General features: G+C 47.3%; 1 protein-coding gene across 1 annotated transcript in view; it reads left to right on the top strand.

Moving 5' to 3' along the window:
- The window catches only part of LOC126214973 (spidroin-2-like), a 60504-nt gene extending 59110 nt beyond the window's left edge, over window positions 1–1394 (top strand). Inside the window, exon 5 of the mRNA XM_049941606.1 lies at window positions 1249–1394. Within this exon, the coding sequence (XP_049797563.1) occupies window positions 1249–1394 (146 nt within the window). The remainder of the gene's footprint in view (window positions 1–1248) is intronic.
- Window positions 1395–18869: the final 17475 nt, after the last annotated feature.

The following is an 18869-nucleotide window of genomic DNA, read 5'->3' as shown; positions in this document are numbered from 1 at the left end:
ATACCTTTCGAATGGAGGCATTCGCACAGGTCGTCAACGGAACGTCACGTCATTTCACGGTACGTCAAGGTTTCTCGGGAAGAAAATTTTGACGTTACCAGTCAACGTCTTAAGTTAACCCATTTTCGCCGCGCTCATTCTCCTTATAAAAGCGGCTTTTGTACTGTTGTATCTTCACAATCATTTTATAATAGCGCTTTGTTTTAGTGACAAATTGGAGATGTTCCATGACGGCTGGGATATGTTTTCCACTTTCTTACGCAACCGAGGTCGTATATCTGAAGGCGAAAAGTTATTTAGGTTTTCGATTACACAAAGGCGCTGACGCCCACAATGTTTATGTATAAGAACATAAGTAGACGAAGCAAATTCCACCATATGACATTTTAAGCAAAAACGTCAGCTTTAATGAAGGAGTCAAATACAGTTGTTTATGACGTTATTAATTACGTAAGAAAAAACATAATGGATAAGTTTAACAGGCTTCATTAATTCGTTTGAATCTTTCTTTGATGTGTACGAATGTACATATTTTCCCTAGCAAATAATTGTCGATGTTTTGAAACGTTGTCTCACTTCTCAGTAATTTACCAAACATAATTGATCAAGAACATAGGTTATAAAGTTTGCTTCGGCCATTGACAAATTTTGTCGTTGTTAGCTCCTCAGTTCTGATACCATACTCTAACATTTTATGCATATTAGGGATGGTGACTCAAAACCCCAATTTCGCCGTTCAGTACTGTGTTAAGCGACTTGACGAGATGTGACATCAAAGACATTGTAAATACATGCTGACGTGAAGCTTCTGTGACGTCATGCTCTTTCATTTTGCTCTTCAAAGCTAAGAGCCCAATTTATTTCAAATATCAGACGTAAACTGCTATGGTGCCTGCAAAACGTCTATACTAAATCCACAGCACTTACGAAGGGAATCTGTATTTACTAGCGATATGACAACATTCAAAATTTATAGGATGAATGTCGGACAAATCTACGGCGTCCCGAGATCACGTGACCATTGTGGCAACGTGTCGACAACACAAAATCAATTCTGCGCTTCTCAATGCTCACTCCAGAGATATTTCTACTCTATGTCCGATACGGACACTTCAGAGTTACAATCGATGTACGTAGAGTGAGAGAGATAGGTATTCTTCTGGTACAGCAGTCGGTGAGCAAGTGCTGGACGGCTCTTTACGCCCACTTGCTGCACGCACTGGCGCACCCAGCGCACGCACGCGCCAGGCGCCGGCACGCAGCGCTGCGGGGCGCGTTGGGATGCCAGGCGACGCCCGCCGTCGTCCGTCACGGCGGCGCCATCGCTCAGCGACGCTCCTGAGGACGCGGGCCGCGCCCCGGCGCCCGCCGCCGCGACCACGCTTTGCTTTTAAGGCGCCCTCCGCCCCCCGCCCCCCGCCGCCGCTAAGCCGCGGGCTGGCACGCCGCCCCACGCCTCCTCACTCTCACCTTTGACATCTCCCAGCGCCACCGCCGGTTAACTTCGCAGCCGCGGGATCAAGAGCGGCGCGCCGCCTCACACAGCCAAGCAAGCACTGTACATCTCCTCCTCTCCGGCGGGGCGCTGGGGAGGGTTTGCGAGCAAAGCCGCTTGCTTCCATCGGTCTGCACCCACTGCGACTGCTATACGACGCAGACGTGTGATACGGAAGTTACTTTGAAAAATACAGGAACATTCTCAGGTGTACACAAACTACACTCCTGGAAATTGAAATAAGAACACCGTGAATTCATTGTCCCAGGAAGGGGAAACTTTATTGACACATTCCTGGGGTCAGATACATCACATGATCACACTGACAGAACCACAGGCACATAGACACAGGCAACAGAGCATGCACAATGTCGGCACTAGTACAGTGTATATCCACCTTTCGCAGCAATGCAGGCTGCTATTCTCCCATGGAGACGATCGTAGAGATGCTGGATGTAGTCCTGTGGAACGGCTTGCCGTGCCATTTCCACCTGGCGCCTCAGTTGGACCAGCGTTCGTGCTGGACGTGCAGACCGCGTGAGACGACGCTTCATCCAGTCCCAAACATGCTCAATGGGGGACAGATCCGGAGATCTTGCTGGCCAGGGTAGTTGACTTACACCTTCTAGAGCACGTTGGGTGGCACGGGATACATGCGGACGTGCATTGTCCTGTTGGAACAGCAAGTTCCCTTGCCGGTCTAGGAATGGTAGAACGATGGGTTCGATGACGGTTTGGATGTACCGTGCACTATTCAGTGTCCCCTCGACGATCACCAGTGGTGTACGGCCAGTGTAGGAGATCGCTCCCCACACCATGATGCCGGGTGTTGGCCCTGTGTGCCTCGGTCGTATGCAGTCCTGATTGTGGCGCTCACCTGCACGGCGCCAAACACGCATACGACCATCATCGGCACCAAGGCAGAAGCGACTCTCATCGCTGAAGACGTCACGTCTCCATTCGTCCCTCCATTCACGCCTGTCGCGACACCACTGGAGGCGGGCTGCACGATGTTGGGGCGTGAGCGGAAGACGGCCTAACGGAGTGTGGGACCGTAGCCCAGCTTCATGGAGACGGTTGCGAATGGTCCTCGCCGATACCCCAGGAGCAACAGTGTCCCTAATTTGCTGGGAAGTGGCGGTGCGGTCCCCTACGGCACTGCGTAGGATCCTACGGTCTTGGCGTGCATCCGTGCGTCGCTGCGGTCCGGTCCCAGGTCGACGGGCACGTGCACCTTCCGCCGACCACTGGCGACAACATCGATGTACTGTGGAGACCTCACGCCCCACGTGTTGAGCAATTCGGCGGTACGTCCACCCAGCCTCCCGCATGCCCACTATACGCCCTCGCTCAAAGTCCGTCAACTGCACATACGGTTCACGTCCACGCTGTCGCGGCATGCTACCAGTGTTAATACTGCGATGGAGCTCCTTATGCCACGGCAAACTGGCTGACACTGACGGCGGCGGTGCACAAATGCTGCGCAGCTAGCGCCATTCGACGGCCAACACCGCGGTTCCTGGTGTGTCCGCTGTGCCGTGCGTGTGATCATTGCTTGTACAGCCCCCTCGCAGTGTCCGGAGCAAGTATGGTGGGTCTGACACACCGGTGTCAATGTGTTCTTTTTTCCATTTCCAGGAGTGTATCTCGATCAATCATGGCAAGAATGTAGTGGGCGGGGGGGGTCAAACTAATGCAATGCGTATTTTTTCGCTTTTGCCCAGTTCCACTTTTAACGCTGAAATCCACGCTGGAAGGCAAATTGGAATATTACTTTCAGACGGTATAACTTCGAATCCATGATAAAAAAAATGCATTTCATGCAAAAGTTGAAATGTAGTTAACGTTTTTGAAAACTGTATGGTTGTTGTTGTTGTTGTCTTCAGTCCTAAGACTGGTTTGATGCACCTCTCCGTGCTACTCTATCCTGTGCAAGCCTCTTCATCTCCTAGTACCAACTGCAGCCTACATCCTTCTGAATCTGCTTAGTGTATTCGTCTCTTGGTCTCCCTCTACGATTTTTACCCTCCACGGTGACCTACAGTAGTAAATTGGTGATCCCTTGATGCCTCAGAATATGTCCTACCAACCGGTCCCTTCTTCTAGTCAAGTTGTGCCACAAACTCCTCTTCTCCCCAATCCTATTCAATACCTCCTCATTAGTTATATGATCTACCCATCTAATCTTCAGCATTCTTCTGTAGCACCACATTTCGAAAGCTTCTATTCTCTTCTTGTCCAAACTATTTATCGTCCACGGAACGATTTCCTGACTCTTAAATCTATACGCGATGTTAACAAATTTCTCTTCTTCAGAAACGCTTTCCTTGCCATTGCCAGTCTACATTTTATATCCTCTCTACTTCGATCATCATCAGTTATTTTGTTCCCCAAATAGCAAAACTCCTTTACTACTTTAAGTGTCTCATTTCCTAATCTAATTCCCTCAGCATCACCCGACTTAATTCGACTACATTCCATTATCCTCGCTTTGCTTTTGTTGATGTTCATCTTATATCCTCCTTTCAAGACAGTGTCCATTCCATTCAACTGCTCTTCCAAGTCCTTTGCTGTGTCTGACAGAATTACAATGTCATCGGCGAACCTCAAACTTTTTAGATCTTCTTCGTGGATTTTAATATCTACTTCGATCTTCTATTTTGTTTCCTTTACTGCTTGCTCAATATACAGATTGAATAACATCGGGGAGAGGCAGCAACCCTGTCTCACTCCCTGCCCAACCACTGCTTCCCTTTCATGCCCCTCGACTCTTATAACTGCCATCTGGTTTCTGTACAAATTGCAAATAGCCTTTCGCTCCCTGTATTTTACCCCTGCCACCTTCAGAATTTGAAAGAGGGTATTGCAGTCAACATTGTCAAAAGCTTTCTCTACAAATGCTAGAAACCAATGCCTAATCTATCTTCTAAGCTAAGTCATAGGGTCAGTATAGCCTCGCGTGTTCCAACATTTCTACGGAGTCCAAACTGATCTTCCCCGAGGTTGGCTTCTACCAGTTTTTCCATTCGTCTGTAAAGAATTCGCGTTAGTATTACGCAGCTGTGACTTATTGTATGGTGACCTTTTATAATAATATGAAAATCTGCAGAATACCCTAGCATCATAAAATTCTTCTCGGGTATGCAGCCGGATCATGACGTCTTCAAGACACAATATTTCTGCGGTCCAACTGGCCGCCATCATCAGGTGAGAGCGCTGGTGCACAATCTCGCCGGAACTGACTTCCCAGCGCAAGCGGCAGCCCATATATAGGCCGCAGAAGGCCCACGACGCGTGCGCGAAAAGGTGCCGTAGCTGCCCTCTAGTGCAGTAAACATGCCGCGCCGCCGGTGGTGGAAAGAGGCGAAATCGAGATATCGCTGTCAAAAATAAAAGAAAATTAAAAATTAAAAAATTCTATTCCGACGATTGAGACGCAGACCGTTGTTTTTTAATGTCGGATAACACCGGGTCCCAAGTCTTACTTAAAAGATAGCCCTTGTCTCTATTAATAAGATTCTCAGATAAACGAATCTCTATTGATTCTTTTAAAATACAGTCCCAATATCGAGATGCAGGGGCAACCATTTGTGTCGCATCATATTGCATTCTGTGTCCCTGGGTGAGACAGTGCTCCGCCACTGCGGATTTCTCGGGTTGAAGCAGCCGTGTGTGCCGCTGATGCTCAACACATCGGTCCTGAATGGTCCGGATCGTCTTCGTCGTCATCAAACTGCTGTGACCCGAGCCATTTCTTCAAATGCATGAAGAGGTGATAATCACTTGACGCCAGGTCTGGGCTGTAAGGTGGATCGTTGATAACATCCCACTTGAAGGACTCAAGAAGGGCCGTTGTTCTACGAGCAGAGTGAGGACGGGCGTTATCGTGCAAAAAAACGATACCGGAAGTCAGCATACCACGGCGTTTGTTCTGTATAGCCCGTCGTAACTTTTTTTATTGTTTCACAGTACACGTCTTGATTAATGCTCGTACCACGTTCCATGAATTCAACCAACAACACCCCTTTGGCATCCCAAAACACCGTTGCCATCAGTTTTCTGGCAGAAAAATCTTGCGAGGCTTTTCTTGGTTTGGTAGGCGAATTTGAATGTGCCCACATCTTTGATTGTTTTTTGTCTCAGGGTTCACGTACTTAATCCAGGTTTCGTCACCGGTCACGATTCTGTTTAACCATGGTTCTCCTTCGTCCTCATAACGTGACAGAAAGTCTAATGCAGAGGCCATTCTTTGAGTTTTGTGGTGGTCGGTAAGAATTTTGGGCACCCATCGTGCACAGAACTTACGGTAACCCAATCTTGCTGTCACTATCTCGTACAAGGGAGTCTTAGAAATCTGTGGAAAACCAGTAGACAACTCCGACATTGAGAAACGTCGATTTTCACGAACTTTTGCAACAACTGTCTGAACGAGTTCGTCAGTCACCAATGATGGTCTACCACTCCTCTCTTCATCATGAACGTTTTCTCGTCCACTTTTAAATAAACGTACCCATTCACGGAAAACTGCTTCACTCATAACTCTCGGTCCGTACACGGCACAAAGCTCACGATGAATAGCTGCTGCAGAATATCCTTTGGCTGTAAAAAACCTTATGACAGCACGCACTTCACATTTGGCGGGGTTTTCTATTGCAGCACACATTTCAAACTGCCACAAAAACTAAACTAGCGCAGGTACGACGTTCACTCGACCACGGCTTGATGCCGACTGACCTGTTGAGTGCGTGAACGCACAGATGGCGTCGCTACTCCCCCCACAACCCGCACTGTGACCAATCGGAGGTTACTTTCTGAACCGCCCTCGTATATTTGTCCAAATAAAACCCGTTTATCATCTGCATTTCTTCTTGGTGTAGCAATTTTAATAGCCGGTAGTGTAGATTTGGTCACCATCCACCATTCCACATTCTGTGCCACAAGCTGGTGTGTGACCATATTCGTCTTTAACTGAAGTGCAATGAAAGTAAATGAGAAATAAAATAGGATAAACTTTTGGTTTGTGTGTGTGGACACTGTAGTGCAAACCGCACTATTATACCTATCCCCATTTGAGAAGTATGTGTGCTTAAAGTTGTAAAGGCCACTTTGGAACACCTGACCCTAATTACCGACGAGTTCCTAGTTGTCTGCAGGACTGTTATGCCTAAGTTCTCACGCTGATATTTTCCCATCACCCTTCTTCTCCTGTTCTGAGCAAGTCTCTCATTCGGTTCACTTGCCGCGTCTGTATCGGGGTCTTCAGCAGCTGAGAGGGTAGGAGAGAGTCTGATATGCCGACACGGACGTCCATCGGTCACCGCCAAAGCCCCGGAATCGCTGTCGCTAGCAATTACAGCCGGAGGCGGCGCGACGAGTGTGGCGGCGGTGCGGGGGCGGCCCGGGGGTGGCGGGGGCGGGCTATTAGTGGCTGGCAGCCAGTGTCCGTCCGGGGCAGGCGGTCCATCAGTCTTGTGGCGTCTCGGAGGCGGCTGGAGGGCGCGCGGCGCACTAAAAATTACTGTCCTCGGGATGGAGACTGCTGCGGGAGAGAAACAGAAGCGACGGCGCATTGCGTGCCGTCTCACCGGAGCTGTGTAGTTTGCCTGCTGGGTATTAACACAGTCGCGACCAGCGGACAAAAAATTAGCTGAATTCGCTCTGTTTGTTCACGAGACATAGAGTGCCGTAGACAGCGTATCACAGGTAGTCACCGTGCTCTTTCGTGGTGGTGATGTTTGGTTTGTGGTGCACTCAACTGGATTATCATCAGCGCCCGTACAGTGTCTCAGTTTTTACACAATCCGACCGGGCCATTGTCAACAATGATGATGATGATAAAATGATGAGTACAACACGAACACCCAGTCCCCGGGCAGAGAAAATCCCCAACTCTACCAGGAATCGAACCCGGGCCCACGTGATCCAGAGGCAGCAGCGCTAGCCACTAGATCGCGAGCTGCGGGCGTGCTATTTGACATCAGGAAGAGGGTTCAAGTGGCTCTGAGCACTATGGGACTTAACATCTGAGGTCATCAGTCCCCTAGAACTTAGAACTTGTTAAACCTAACTAACCTAAGGACATCATACACATCCGTGCGCGAGGCAGGATTCGAACCTGCGACCGTGGCGATCACGCGGTTCCAGACTGTAGCGCCTAGAACCGCTCGGCCACCCTGGCCTGCAACGATAAAGTGGAAAATAACGAGAAATGAGCAGTTTTTAGCGAAATAACGGGCAATCGGCTATTTTTTCGAGATATCGCTAAATTTGTGGTTTTGCCGTACTAGTATAGAAAGGTTGTAAGCCGGAGAACGGCAGTTTAGTGATGGTCGTAACTGATCGCTATGGAATGTTAAAATTGCACTTTGACTCCTAATCTCCTCAGGGCTTAGGTTCGTGTATAATCTTAAACTTATACTATATTTCCTGCGTAACAGATTTTGCTGCGACAACTAAAATAGCACTGGAATTCTAAAGGAAACATCGAATTTGGCCAAAAAGAAACTCAAATTTAGCAAAAACGAGACACCGAACGTGTCAAAATACACTAAATCCAGAAAAAAGAATATCTGGCACTAAGGTAACACCGAATACCGCAAAGAAACACCGAATCTGGCAAAAAAGTCACCGAACTGGCAAAAAATTACACCAAATTTACGGCAAAATATCACGAAAGTTGGGAAAAAATAGCACCAAATGTGGGAGAAAACAACACTGAATTTGGCAAAGAATAAGACTGAATCTGACAGAAAATGTTAACGGATTTTGCAAAAAACATTCCGAATTTGTCAAAAACTGACTCCAAATTTTGGAAAATTAATGTCGACTTCGGCAACAATGCCGCCGAACTTGACAAAAGAAGACACAGAATGAGGCAAAATATTACACATAATTTGCCAAAACGATATACACCAAATTAGGCAAAAACATAACAAATAATTTGGGAAAGATATCAAAGAAACACGCAAAAATAACAGAAAAGGTGCCAAGTAGTAACACCAGATATGGCCATAAAGTAAAACGATGTTTTCCTGTCGCAGTTTATAAGAAATGCAACATCATCGTTATTTGCTTGTGTTTAGGGATTCCTATGTAAGCTTGACCGTAATGGATTACAATGCAACTTTCAAGTCCCCCTGTGGGTTTTGTGAATAATGAACCTTATTTACGTCTTACTTATTGTCACTTACTTATGGCCACAGCTGCAAAATACTAACACGAATTCTTTACGGACGAATGGAAAAACTAGTAGAAGCCAACCTCGGGGAAGATCAGTTTGATTCCATAGAAATACTGGAACACGTGAGGCAATACTGACCTTACGACTTATCTTAGAAGAAAGATTAAGGAAAGACAAAATGTGAGTAATTCATAATCATACGAACAGTGTTTGTCGGTATTTTGCGTCCTAGTTTAAAGTCCTCCAGGAATCTTATTGAATAACGAGGTGCGTTAGCGTAATGGTTAGTGTTTGGCTGCTAAGCGGAAGGTTCCGAGTTCAAACGATAAGTGAGCGTGTTCGGTCAGAGGGTTAGCTGCCCCCTGTAATAAAAAAAACTGAGTTAATGGATCAACGAGAAACTGAAACGGGTGTCTTGCGACGTCCGCCCCGAGCAGGTACAACGAACGAAAACGAACAAAATGAGATTAAAAAAAAAGCCTTGTTCTGTGCTTAATATTATCTTCATTTAAAAACAATATCGAAGTGTCTTACTTCATGAATTTTATTCGTTTGAATGTAAATTTTTGAAATTTCTAGTGTCAACTGAAATCAACCGCACGGAAAGTATACGCTGTGGAAACATCTTCAAAATTTCGTGCAGTGTTTTACTACATTCAATGCTGCACAATAACTGCGTTGAACATCGAAACAAAATTAAGTCATTTATGGGGGGAAGGTATCAGTCAAGAAGATGTGTAAAAATCAAATTTTTGGGCCAAATAGTTTTTGTGAAATCGAATGATAAAGTGTGCCAAAGCAGTCGAAACACCATGCGTCTGCACAGGCGAGCAGTGCAGTGATGACACAGCGCGGAATGCGGAGAACACGTCTCTGTAGCAGCGAAAGGGTTAATGCGGCCGTGGTGGCTTTACTTCATAAACTGCGCGCTCCCCCCTAAACGTAAGTTTGCGTACTATATTTTGGCGCTGCTTCTCTTGGCGCGTGCAACTGGCAACGCAACAATCTCACGCGACTGGGCGGGCATGCGCGAACCGCCAAGATAAAAGAATTTAGTTCTGCAAGGTCTGCAGCAGATCTGTTTGGAAGGCGGGAGACTCGGTACTGGCGAAATTAAAGCTGTGAGGACGGATCGCGGCTCGGGTAGCCGGGAAGTTTCATCGATCAGGTTGTTTGCGCTGTGGATCCTCAACTGAGGAACCGAGGCCAGCTGTCCACGATACTGTAGCCCCCTATCGGTGCCTTCCAGAACCTCGCTGAGCCTCTTCCTGCTAGTCCGAGCTACAAGAGGTGGTTATTCAGCCTATTGACAGGTGGTCACCTAAATGTGACGTCACCGCGAAGTTCGTAGCAGGTGGCGCCTCTCTCTGTGTGGGGTCCGGCGTTCGCCTTTGTGTCCGGCAGAGCTGGCCCGCAGCTGTCGCAGCCGCCGGAGGTGACGTATTTCACTGGAGCGGCGGCGCGGCTACGGCCAGCCGTCCAGCTCCTCCGGAGGTGGCGGGGCTGTATTTCACTGTGTCCCGGCGGCTCCAGATAGCGGCGACCGCAAGGCGCTGCTGCGAGCTGCCGGAGCGCGGATAAACTTCGGGATGTCCTTTACACCCCCCCCCCTTCTCCTGCAGTGTTTTAGACCTCACCCCTCCCTCCCTCCCTCCCTCCTCTCCCGCCAGTGCCGCAAATTTCCCTCGCTGTGCCATCCGTTCCTCCGTCTGTCCCGCGCTGCACAGCGGGCGAGTCTACTGCGGCGTCTCCCAGTTGCCGCCACCAGCTCCACAACTCTGCCTGTCACGCGTTGTGAGGAAAGTCAGATGAAGAGGATGATGCTGTTTGGTTTGTGCGGCGCTCAACTGCGTGGTTATCGGCGACCGTACAGATTCCCAACCTTTGCTCAGCCCAATTTCGCAATTTTCATGAATGATGATGAAATGATGAGGACAACACAAACACCCAGTCATCTCGAGGCAGTGCCGATGGTACTGTTACCGACGACTGTGCCGCTAAAGCGGAGTTATTCAACGCAGTTTTCCAAAATTCCTTCACCAGGGAAGGCGAATTGAATATTCCAGAATTTGAAACACGAACAGCTGCTAGCATGAGTTTCTTACAAGGGAACCTCCCCATCGCACCCCCCTCAGATTTAGTTATAAGTTGGCACAGATTTAGTTATAAGTTGGCACAGTGGATAGGCCTTGAAAAACTGAACACAGATCAATCGAGAAAACTGGAAGAAGTTGTGTGGAACTATTAAAAAAATAAGCAAAATATACAAACTGAGTAGTCCATGCTTCACATACGCAATAATAAGGAGAGTACTAGATGAGTAGCGTCGTGGTCATGTGGTCAGCGTGAGCAGCTGTGGAACGAGAGGTCCTTGGTTAAAGTCTTCCCTCGAATGAAAATTTTAATTTTTTATTTTCAGACAATTATCAAAGTTCAGGCGCACACATACAATCAACTTCGCTCTCCAAAATTCCAGGACATGTTCAGATTTGCTTGGAAATATGCAGGATTTGACGGTCTACACACGGAAAAATTTGAAAACGTTAAAAACATATGTTTTGACAGAGCACAGGCAAAACTGTGCGACCGTGAAACTGTTGCATTCATTTGTTGCAGTTTATGTGATAAACTCTTATGTTTTCATCACTTTTTTGGGACTGATTATCAAATCCACAAGAAAACCTAAATCGGGCAAGGTAGAAGAATCTTTTTACCCAATCGCCAAGTGTACAAGTTAGGTCGGTCGACAACATATTCCTGTCGTGTGACGCACATGCCGTCACCAGTGTCGTATAGAATATATCAGATGTGTTTTCCTGTGGAGGAATCCGTTGACCTATGACCTAGCGATCAAATGTTTTCGGTTCCCATTGGAGTGGCACGTCCTTTCGTCTACTAATCGCACGGTTTTGCGGTGCGGTCGCAAAACACAGACACTAAACTTATTACAGTGACCAGAGACGTCAATGAACGAACGGACAGATCATTACTGCGAAAATACAGAAATTAAAATTTTCACTCGAGGGAGGACTTGAACCAAGGACCTTTCATCCTACAGCTGCTCACGCTAACCACGGGACCACGGCGCTCCTGATCTCACATTGTCCTTTATGATGCCTATCTTGCACGTAGACTACTCAGTTTATATATTTTGCTTATTTTTTTGATAGTTCCACACAACTTCTTCCTGTTTTCTCGAGTGATCTGTGTTCAGTTTTTCAAGGCCTATTCACTGTGCCAACTTATAACTTAATCTGAGGGGGGTGCGATGGGGAGGTTCCCTTGTTAGAAATACAGTAGATACCTTAGGGATTGCGAAGCAACTCAAATCGCTTGATACGGGCAAGTCTTCAGGTCCATGTTGTATACCGATTACGTTCCTTTCATATTACGCTGATACAATAGCTCCCTACTTAGCAATCATATACAACCGCTCGCTCACCGATAGTTCTAAACCTACAGATTGGAAAATAGCGCAGGTCGCACCAGTGTTTAAGAAGGGTAGTAGGAGTAATCCATCGAACTACAGACCTATATCATTGACGTCGGTTTGCAGCAGGGTTTTGGAGCATATACTGTATTCAAACATTATGAATCACCTCGAAGGGAACGATCTATTGATAGGTAATCAGCATGGTTTCAGAAAACATCGTTCTTGTGCAACGCAGCTAGCTCTTTATTCGCACGAAGTAATGGCCGCTATCGACAGGGGATCTCAGGTTGATTCCGTATTTCTAGAATTCCGGAAAGCTTTTGACACCGTTCCTCACAAGCGACTTCTAATCAAGCTGCGGGACTATGGGGTATCGTCTCAGTTGTGCGACTGGATTCGTGATTTCCTGTCAGGAAGGTCTCGTAGTAATAGACGGCAAACCATCGAGTAAAACTGAAGTGATATCAGGTGTTCCCCAGGGAAGCGTCCTGGGACCTCTGCTGTTCCTGATCTACACTCCTGGAAATTGAAATAAGAACACCGTGAATTCATTGTCCCAGGAAGGGGAAACTTTATTGACACATTCCTGGGGTCAGATACATCACATGATCACACTGACAGAACCACAGGCACATAGACACAGGCAACAGAGCATGCACAATGTCGGCACTAGTACAGTGTATATCCACCTTTCGCAGCAATGCAGGCTGCTATTCTCCCATGGAGACGATCGTAGAGATGCTGGATGTAGTCCTGTGGAACGGCTTGCCATGCCATTTCCACCTGGCGCCTCAGTTGGACCAGCGTTCGTGCTGGACGTGCAGACCGCGTGAGACGACGCATCATCCAGTCCCAAACATGCTCAATGGGGGACAGATCCGGAGATCTTGCTGGCCAGGGTAGTTGACTTACACCTTCTAGAGCACGTTGGGTGGCACGGGATACATGCGGACGGGCATTGTCCTGTTGGAACAGCAAGTTCCCTTGCCGGTCTAGGAATGGTAGAACGATGGGTTCGATGACGGTTTGGATGTACCGTGCGCTATTCAGTGTCCCCTAGACGATCACCAGTGGTGTACGGCCAGTGTAGGAGATCGCTCCCCACACCATGATGCCGGGTGTTGGCCCTGTGTGCCTCGGTCGTATGCAGTCCTGATTGTGGCGCTCACCTGCACGGCGCCAAACACGCATACGACCATCATTGGCACCAAGGCAGAAGCGACTCTCATCGCTGAAGACGACACGTCTCCATTCGTCCCTCCATTCACGCCTGTCGCGACACCACTGGAGGCGGGCTGCACGATGTCGGGGCGTGAGCGGAAGACGGCCTAACGGTGTGCGGGAACGTAGCCCAGCTTCATGGAGACGGTTGCGAATTGTCCTCGCCGATACCCCAGGAGCAACAGTGTCCCTAATTTGCTGGGAAGTGGCGGTGCGGTCTCCTACGGCACTGAGTAGGATCCTACGGTCTTGGCGTGCAACCGTGCGTCGCAGCGGTCCGGTCCCAGGTCGACGGGCACGTGCACCTTCCGCCGACCACTGGCGACAACATCGATGTACTGTGGAGACCTCACGCCCCACGTGTTGAGCAATTCGGCGGTACGTCCACCCGGCCTCCCGCATGCCCACTATACGCCCTCGCTCAAAGTCCGTCAACTGCACATACGGTTCACGTCCACGCTGTCGCGGCATGCTACCAGTGTTAAAGCCTGCGATGGAGCTCCGTATGCCACGGCAAACTGGCTGACACTGACGGCGGCGGTGCACAAATGCTGCGTAGCTAGCGCCATTCGACGGCCAACACCGCGGTTCCTGGTGTGTCCGCTGTGCCGTGCGTGTGATCATTGCTTGTACAGCCCTCTCGCAGTGTCCGGAGCAAGTATGGTGGGTCTGACACACCGGTGTCAATGTGTTCTTTTTTCCATTTCCAGGAGTGTATATAAATGACCTGGGTGACAATGTGAGCAGTTCTCTTAGGTTGTTCGCAGATGATGCTGTAATTTACCGTCTAGTAAGGTCATCCGAAGACCAGTATCAGTTGCAAAGCGATTTAGAAAAGATTGCTGTATGGTGTGGCAGGTGGCAGTTGACGCTAAATAACGAAACGTGTGAGGTGATCCACACGAGTTCCAAAATAAAACCGTTGGAATTCGATTACTCGATAAATAGTACAATTCTCAAGGCTGTAATTCAAGTAAGTACCTGGGTGTCAAAATCACGAACAACTTCAGTTTGAAAGGCCAGATAGATAATATTGTGGGGAAGGCGAGCCAAAGGTTGCGTTTCATTGGCAGGTCACTTAGAAGATGCAACAAGTCAACTAAAGAGACAGCTTACACTACACTCGTTCGTCCTCTGTTAGAATATTGCTGCGCGGTGTGGGATCCTTACCAGGTGGGATTGGCGGAGGACATCGAAAGGGTGCAAAAAAAGGGCAGCTCGTTTTGTATTATCACGTAATAGGGGAGAGAGTGTGGCAGATATGATACGCGAGTTTGGATGGAAGTCATTAAAGCAAAGACGTTTTTCGTCGCGGCGAGATCTGTTTACGAAATTTCAGTCACTAACTTTCTCTTCCGAATGCGAAAATATTTTGTCGAGCCCAACCTACATAGGTAGGAATGATCATCAAACTAAAATAAGAGAAATCAGAGCTCGAACAGAAAGGTTTAGGTGTTCGTTTTTCCCGCGCGCTGCTCGGGAGCGGAATGGTAGAGAGATAGTATGATTGTGGTTCAATGAACCCTCTGCCAAGCACTTGAATGTGAATTACAAGGTAGTCATGTTGATGTAGATGAGGGTTATAAACCCTGACCCCGCCAAGAATCGAACCCATGCTCGGGAAGCGGAGAAAGTCAGGTCTGGCACCCCATACACAATGAGGTCGTCAGCGCAGAGAGCGGCAGAAAATCGGCTGCGCACTTTTCAAAGGAACCATCCCAGTATTTATCTGAACTCTTTTGCTGGAAACCACGGAAGTGCAAGTATTTATCGGTTTCTACGTTACGGCCGTTATGTCGTGCTCCAAATCACGTCTCGCCCTCTGATGTTTCTCGTCTCCTAGTCCTGAATACATCTTCAGTGGCTATGAAGGCCGAGCTAGCAGTTTAAAACTGTAACTAGCTCACCAACTGGAACTGGTTATACGCCTCTGCTCCTTAAAACATGGCCAAGATGGGACATTGCCTTTCTTCTACACTGATGGCCACCGTAAATGCAACACCAAGAAAGACAAGAGGTAGCACAACAAAATTTATTTTGTAGATAACATCTTGACCAAGTATCAAATGATTACGTTTACAGACGTCTGTGACATGTGGTTCCTGCCAGAATCAGTAGTCAGAGTAGCCGCCATTGCTGGAGATCACCGCTGCCAAACGTCTCGGCATTGAGTCAAAGAGACGTTGGATGTGTTCCTGGGGTACAGCAGCCCAAGCAGCTTCCACACGTTGCCAAAGATCATCTGGTGTGGCATCTGGGGATGTAATCTGGGTCACTCGTTGAGCAACCATGGACCACATGTTTTCTATCGGCGAAAGATCCGGAGAGTGAGCCGGCCAGGGAAGCAATTCAATCTGGTTATTGACGAAGTACCTTTGGACAATGCGTGCCACGTGTGGTCGCGCATTATCCTGTTGAAATATGGCTGTGGCCGAGTCCTGAAGGTAAGGAAGGACAACTGGCTCCAGCACCTCGGATATGTAGCGCCGGCTATTTAAAGTACCGGCAATGCGTACTAGAGGCGTGCGCGAGTAATATCCAATACCGCCCCATACCATAATACCCGGTGCAAGACCAGTGTGGCGGTGCATAATGCAGCTGTCCAGCATCCTCTCTCCACGGTGTCTCCACACTCGAATCCGACCATCGTGGTGCTGCAGACAGAAGCGTGCCTCGTCAGTAAAGACAACGTCATTCCATTCTGCCGTCCACATCAGTCTGTCATCACACCATTGGCGACGGAGACGTCTGTGGTTCTGCGTCAATGGTAGACGAAGCAATGGACGTCTTGCGGACAGACCACTCTGCTGTAAACGGCGTCGAATGGTACGCGCAGACACTGGATGATGCGTTACAGACGCAATGTGCTGTGCTACGGTTCGGGATGTCACTGAGCGATCCGTCACTGCCATGCGCACAATTTGCCTTTCAGCACGTGCAGTGGTGCACCGAGGTGAATGCGATCGACCACGTCGGTCCGTCGTACCCTCCTGCATCCAACGGTCACATATCCGCATTACAGTTGTTTGGTTTCGTCCAACACGACTAGCGATTTCTCTGTATGATAATCCACAATCTCGGTAAACCACTATCCTTCCTCTGTCGAACTCGGATACTCGATCAAAAGATGTTCGCTATTGTCTACGAGGCATAACTGATCGTCTTGTGAAACAACCACAAGGTAAACACACGTGCCGAACGTACACTCGTCGAAATCGCCAAGCCTTAAATGGCGCTATGAGGTGGCGCCACAGGCGCGCGTGATGTGCGTCTGCGCTGAAATTCTAATGAGTTGCATATCTCATCGCTGCAAACTCATGGTGTAAATTTCACTCGATTCGGATGCTTCCTTCAGGGTGTTGCATTCACGGTGGCCAGCAATGTAACTAACAAGTGTCTGTTGATTCCGTGGCTGCAGTCACCATCAGCAAAAATCTGGGAGCCGAGGTAATTGAACACAGTAACCACCTTCCTCGTTTCTCCTCCTATTTTCCATGAAGTGATAGTTGCAATTCTCATAATTTTCGTATTCGTGACATTCATCATTAGACCACTCTTGGCACTTTCTTTCTTCACCTTCAGTAAGAGCACTGTGATGACGCCCGAACTAACAAGCATCGAGATTAGAAAATCGTGCACTGATAATGGCTAGGCACCTGCCGAAAGCTGGATTTTCGTAATAAAACTTGCAAAAAAAAAAGATGGACGACTGATTGTTGTTGCGCTGTATAATGTATAAATCACGTAACAGTGGCTGAGAGCATCCACTTTCCGAATGGAAGGTAACCTGATGAATATGGATCTTTGTTGATCAAGTTACTTATATCTCTACTGCTTAAAACCTTGTCGAAGTTTCACGCTGCGTTCATACCAAGCAGCAAGGCCTCCTGGTTTCGTGGCTGCTGTCACCATCAACAGAAATCTGGGAACCGAGATAATTGAACGTACACACTACCTCCATTGCTTCTCCTCCTATATGCCATGAAATGATAAATGCAGTTGCCACAATTTTCGTTTTCTTACCATTCAGCCTGAGAGCAGCTTTTTCACTTTCTTGTTTCACCTGCATAAGAGAAAGTCTTTAACTCTTCTACACTTTCTGCCAACACTGTAGTATCATCTACATATCTACAGTTGTTTATATTTATCCCAGCTACTTTAATTCCGGTTTCTTCTCCATCTAGCCCAGCATTCCTCATAACATGTTCTGCATACAGATTGAATAAGTAGGGTGATAATATACAGCCATGCCGTACCCCTTTCTGAATCTCGATCCATTTAGTTGTTCCGTTCACAGTTCTCACCCCGGCTTTTCCGTATGAAGTGAATGAGGTTATGTGGTACTCCCATATTTTTGAGTACTTCCCATAATCTATTGTGATCGACACAGTCAAAGGCTTTGACATAATCAACAAAGCAGAAATAAACGTCTTTCTGGAATTCTCTTGCCTTTTCCATAACCCACCAAATGTTGGCAATTTGATCTCTGATTCCTCTTCCTTTACGAAATTCAGGTTGTTCTTGTGGTAGTTCGCGCTCTAGATACTGGCGAAATCTGGTTTGTAAGATTTCCACAGTGACTTTGCTGGCATGGGAGATAAATGCGACTGGTGGGTGGTCTGACCATTCTTTCGAAATTCCCTTCTTTGGGATCGGAATAAATACCGATCTTTTCCATCTTCTGGCCAGTGTTGTGTGCTCCATATTTTCTGAAATATTGAATGCAGCAGTTTCACTGCATTCTTTCCACTGACCTTGAACAATTCTGCTGGAATTCCATCATATCCACTAGGTTTGTTTGTAGCCATATTTTCGAGAGACCCTTTGACTTCATTCTTCAAAATATCTGGCTGTCGTTCCAAAATAACATTATCATCATCGTGAGCATTGTCAGTATGCAGTTCTGTCTTACATAGATCTCCTACACATTATGTCCATCTTTCTTTAACGTCCTCTGCTTTTGTTAGAACTTTCCCATTTCTATCTTTTATTATTCCAATCTTCGCCCGGATTGATTTTCTTGTAAAGATCCCTTGTCTTCACCATTCTAGTATTATCTTCAACTTCTTTGCACAGTTGTATGAGAAGACATTTTCATCTCTTGTAGCTAATTTCTGAAATTCTGTTTTTAATTTAAACATTGCTGATCTATACCCTTTGATTGAGATTAATTACTTTGTTGGCTAAGACAAGTCGAATTACTTGCCACTTTTTAGATCTCTAACTCTTCTTCACTTTCTGCCATCAGCATGGTACCGTCTGCACACCTGAAGTTTTATATACAGGGTGAGTCACCTAACATTACCGCTGGATATATTTCGTAAACCACATCAAATACTGACGACTCGATTCCACAGGCCGAACGTGAGGAGAGGGGCTAGTGTAATTCGTTAATACAAACCATAAAAAAATGCACGGAAGTATGTTTTATAACACAAACCTACGTTTTTTAAATGGAACCCCGTTAGTTTTGTTAGCACATCTGAACATACGAGGGCAGTTCAATAAGTAATGCAACACATTTTTTTTCTGAAACAGGG

Source organism: Schistocerca nitens, chromosome 12 (assembly GCF_023898315.1).
Source record: "Schistocerca nitens isolate TAMUIC-IGC-003100 chromosome 12, iqSchNite1.1, whole genome shotgun sequence".
Taxonomy (NCBI): Eukaryota; Metazoa; Arthropoda; class Insecta; order Orthoptera; family Acrididae; genus Schistocerca; species Schistocerca nitens.
Note: the sequence above shows the minus strand (reverse complement) of the source record. Positions and strands in the feature narration are given on the sequence as shown.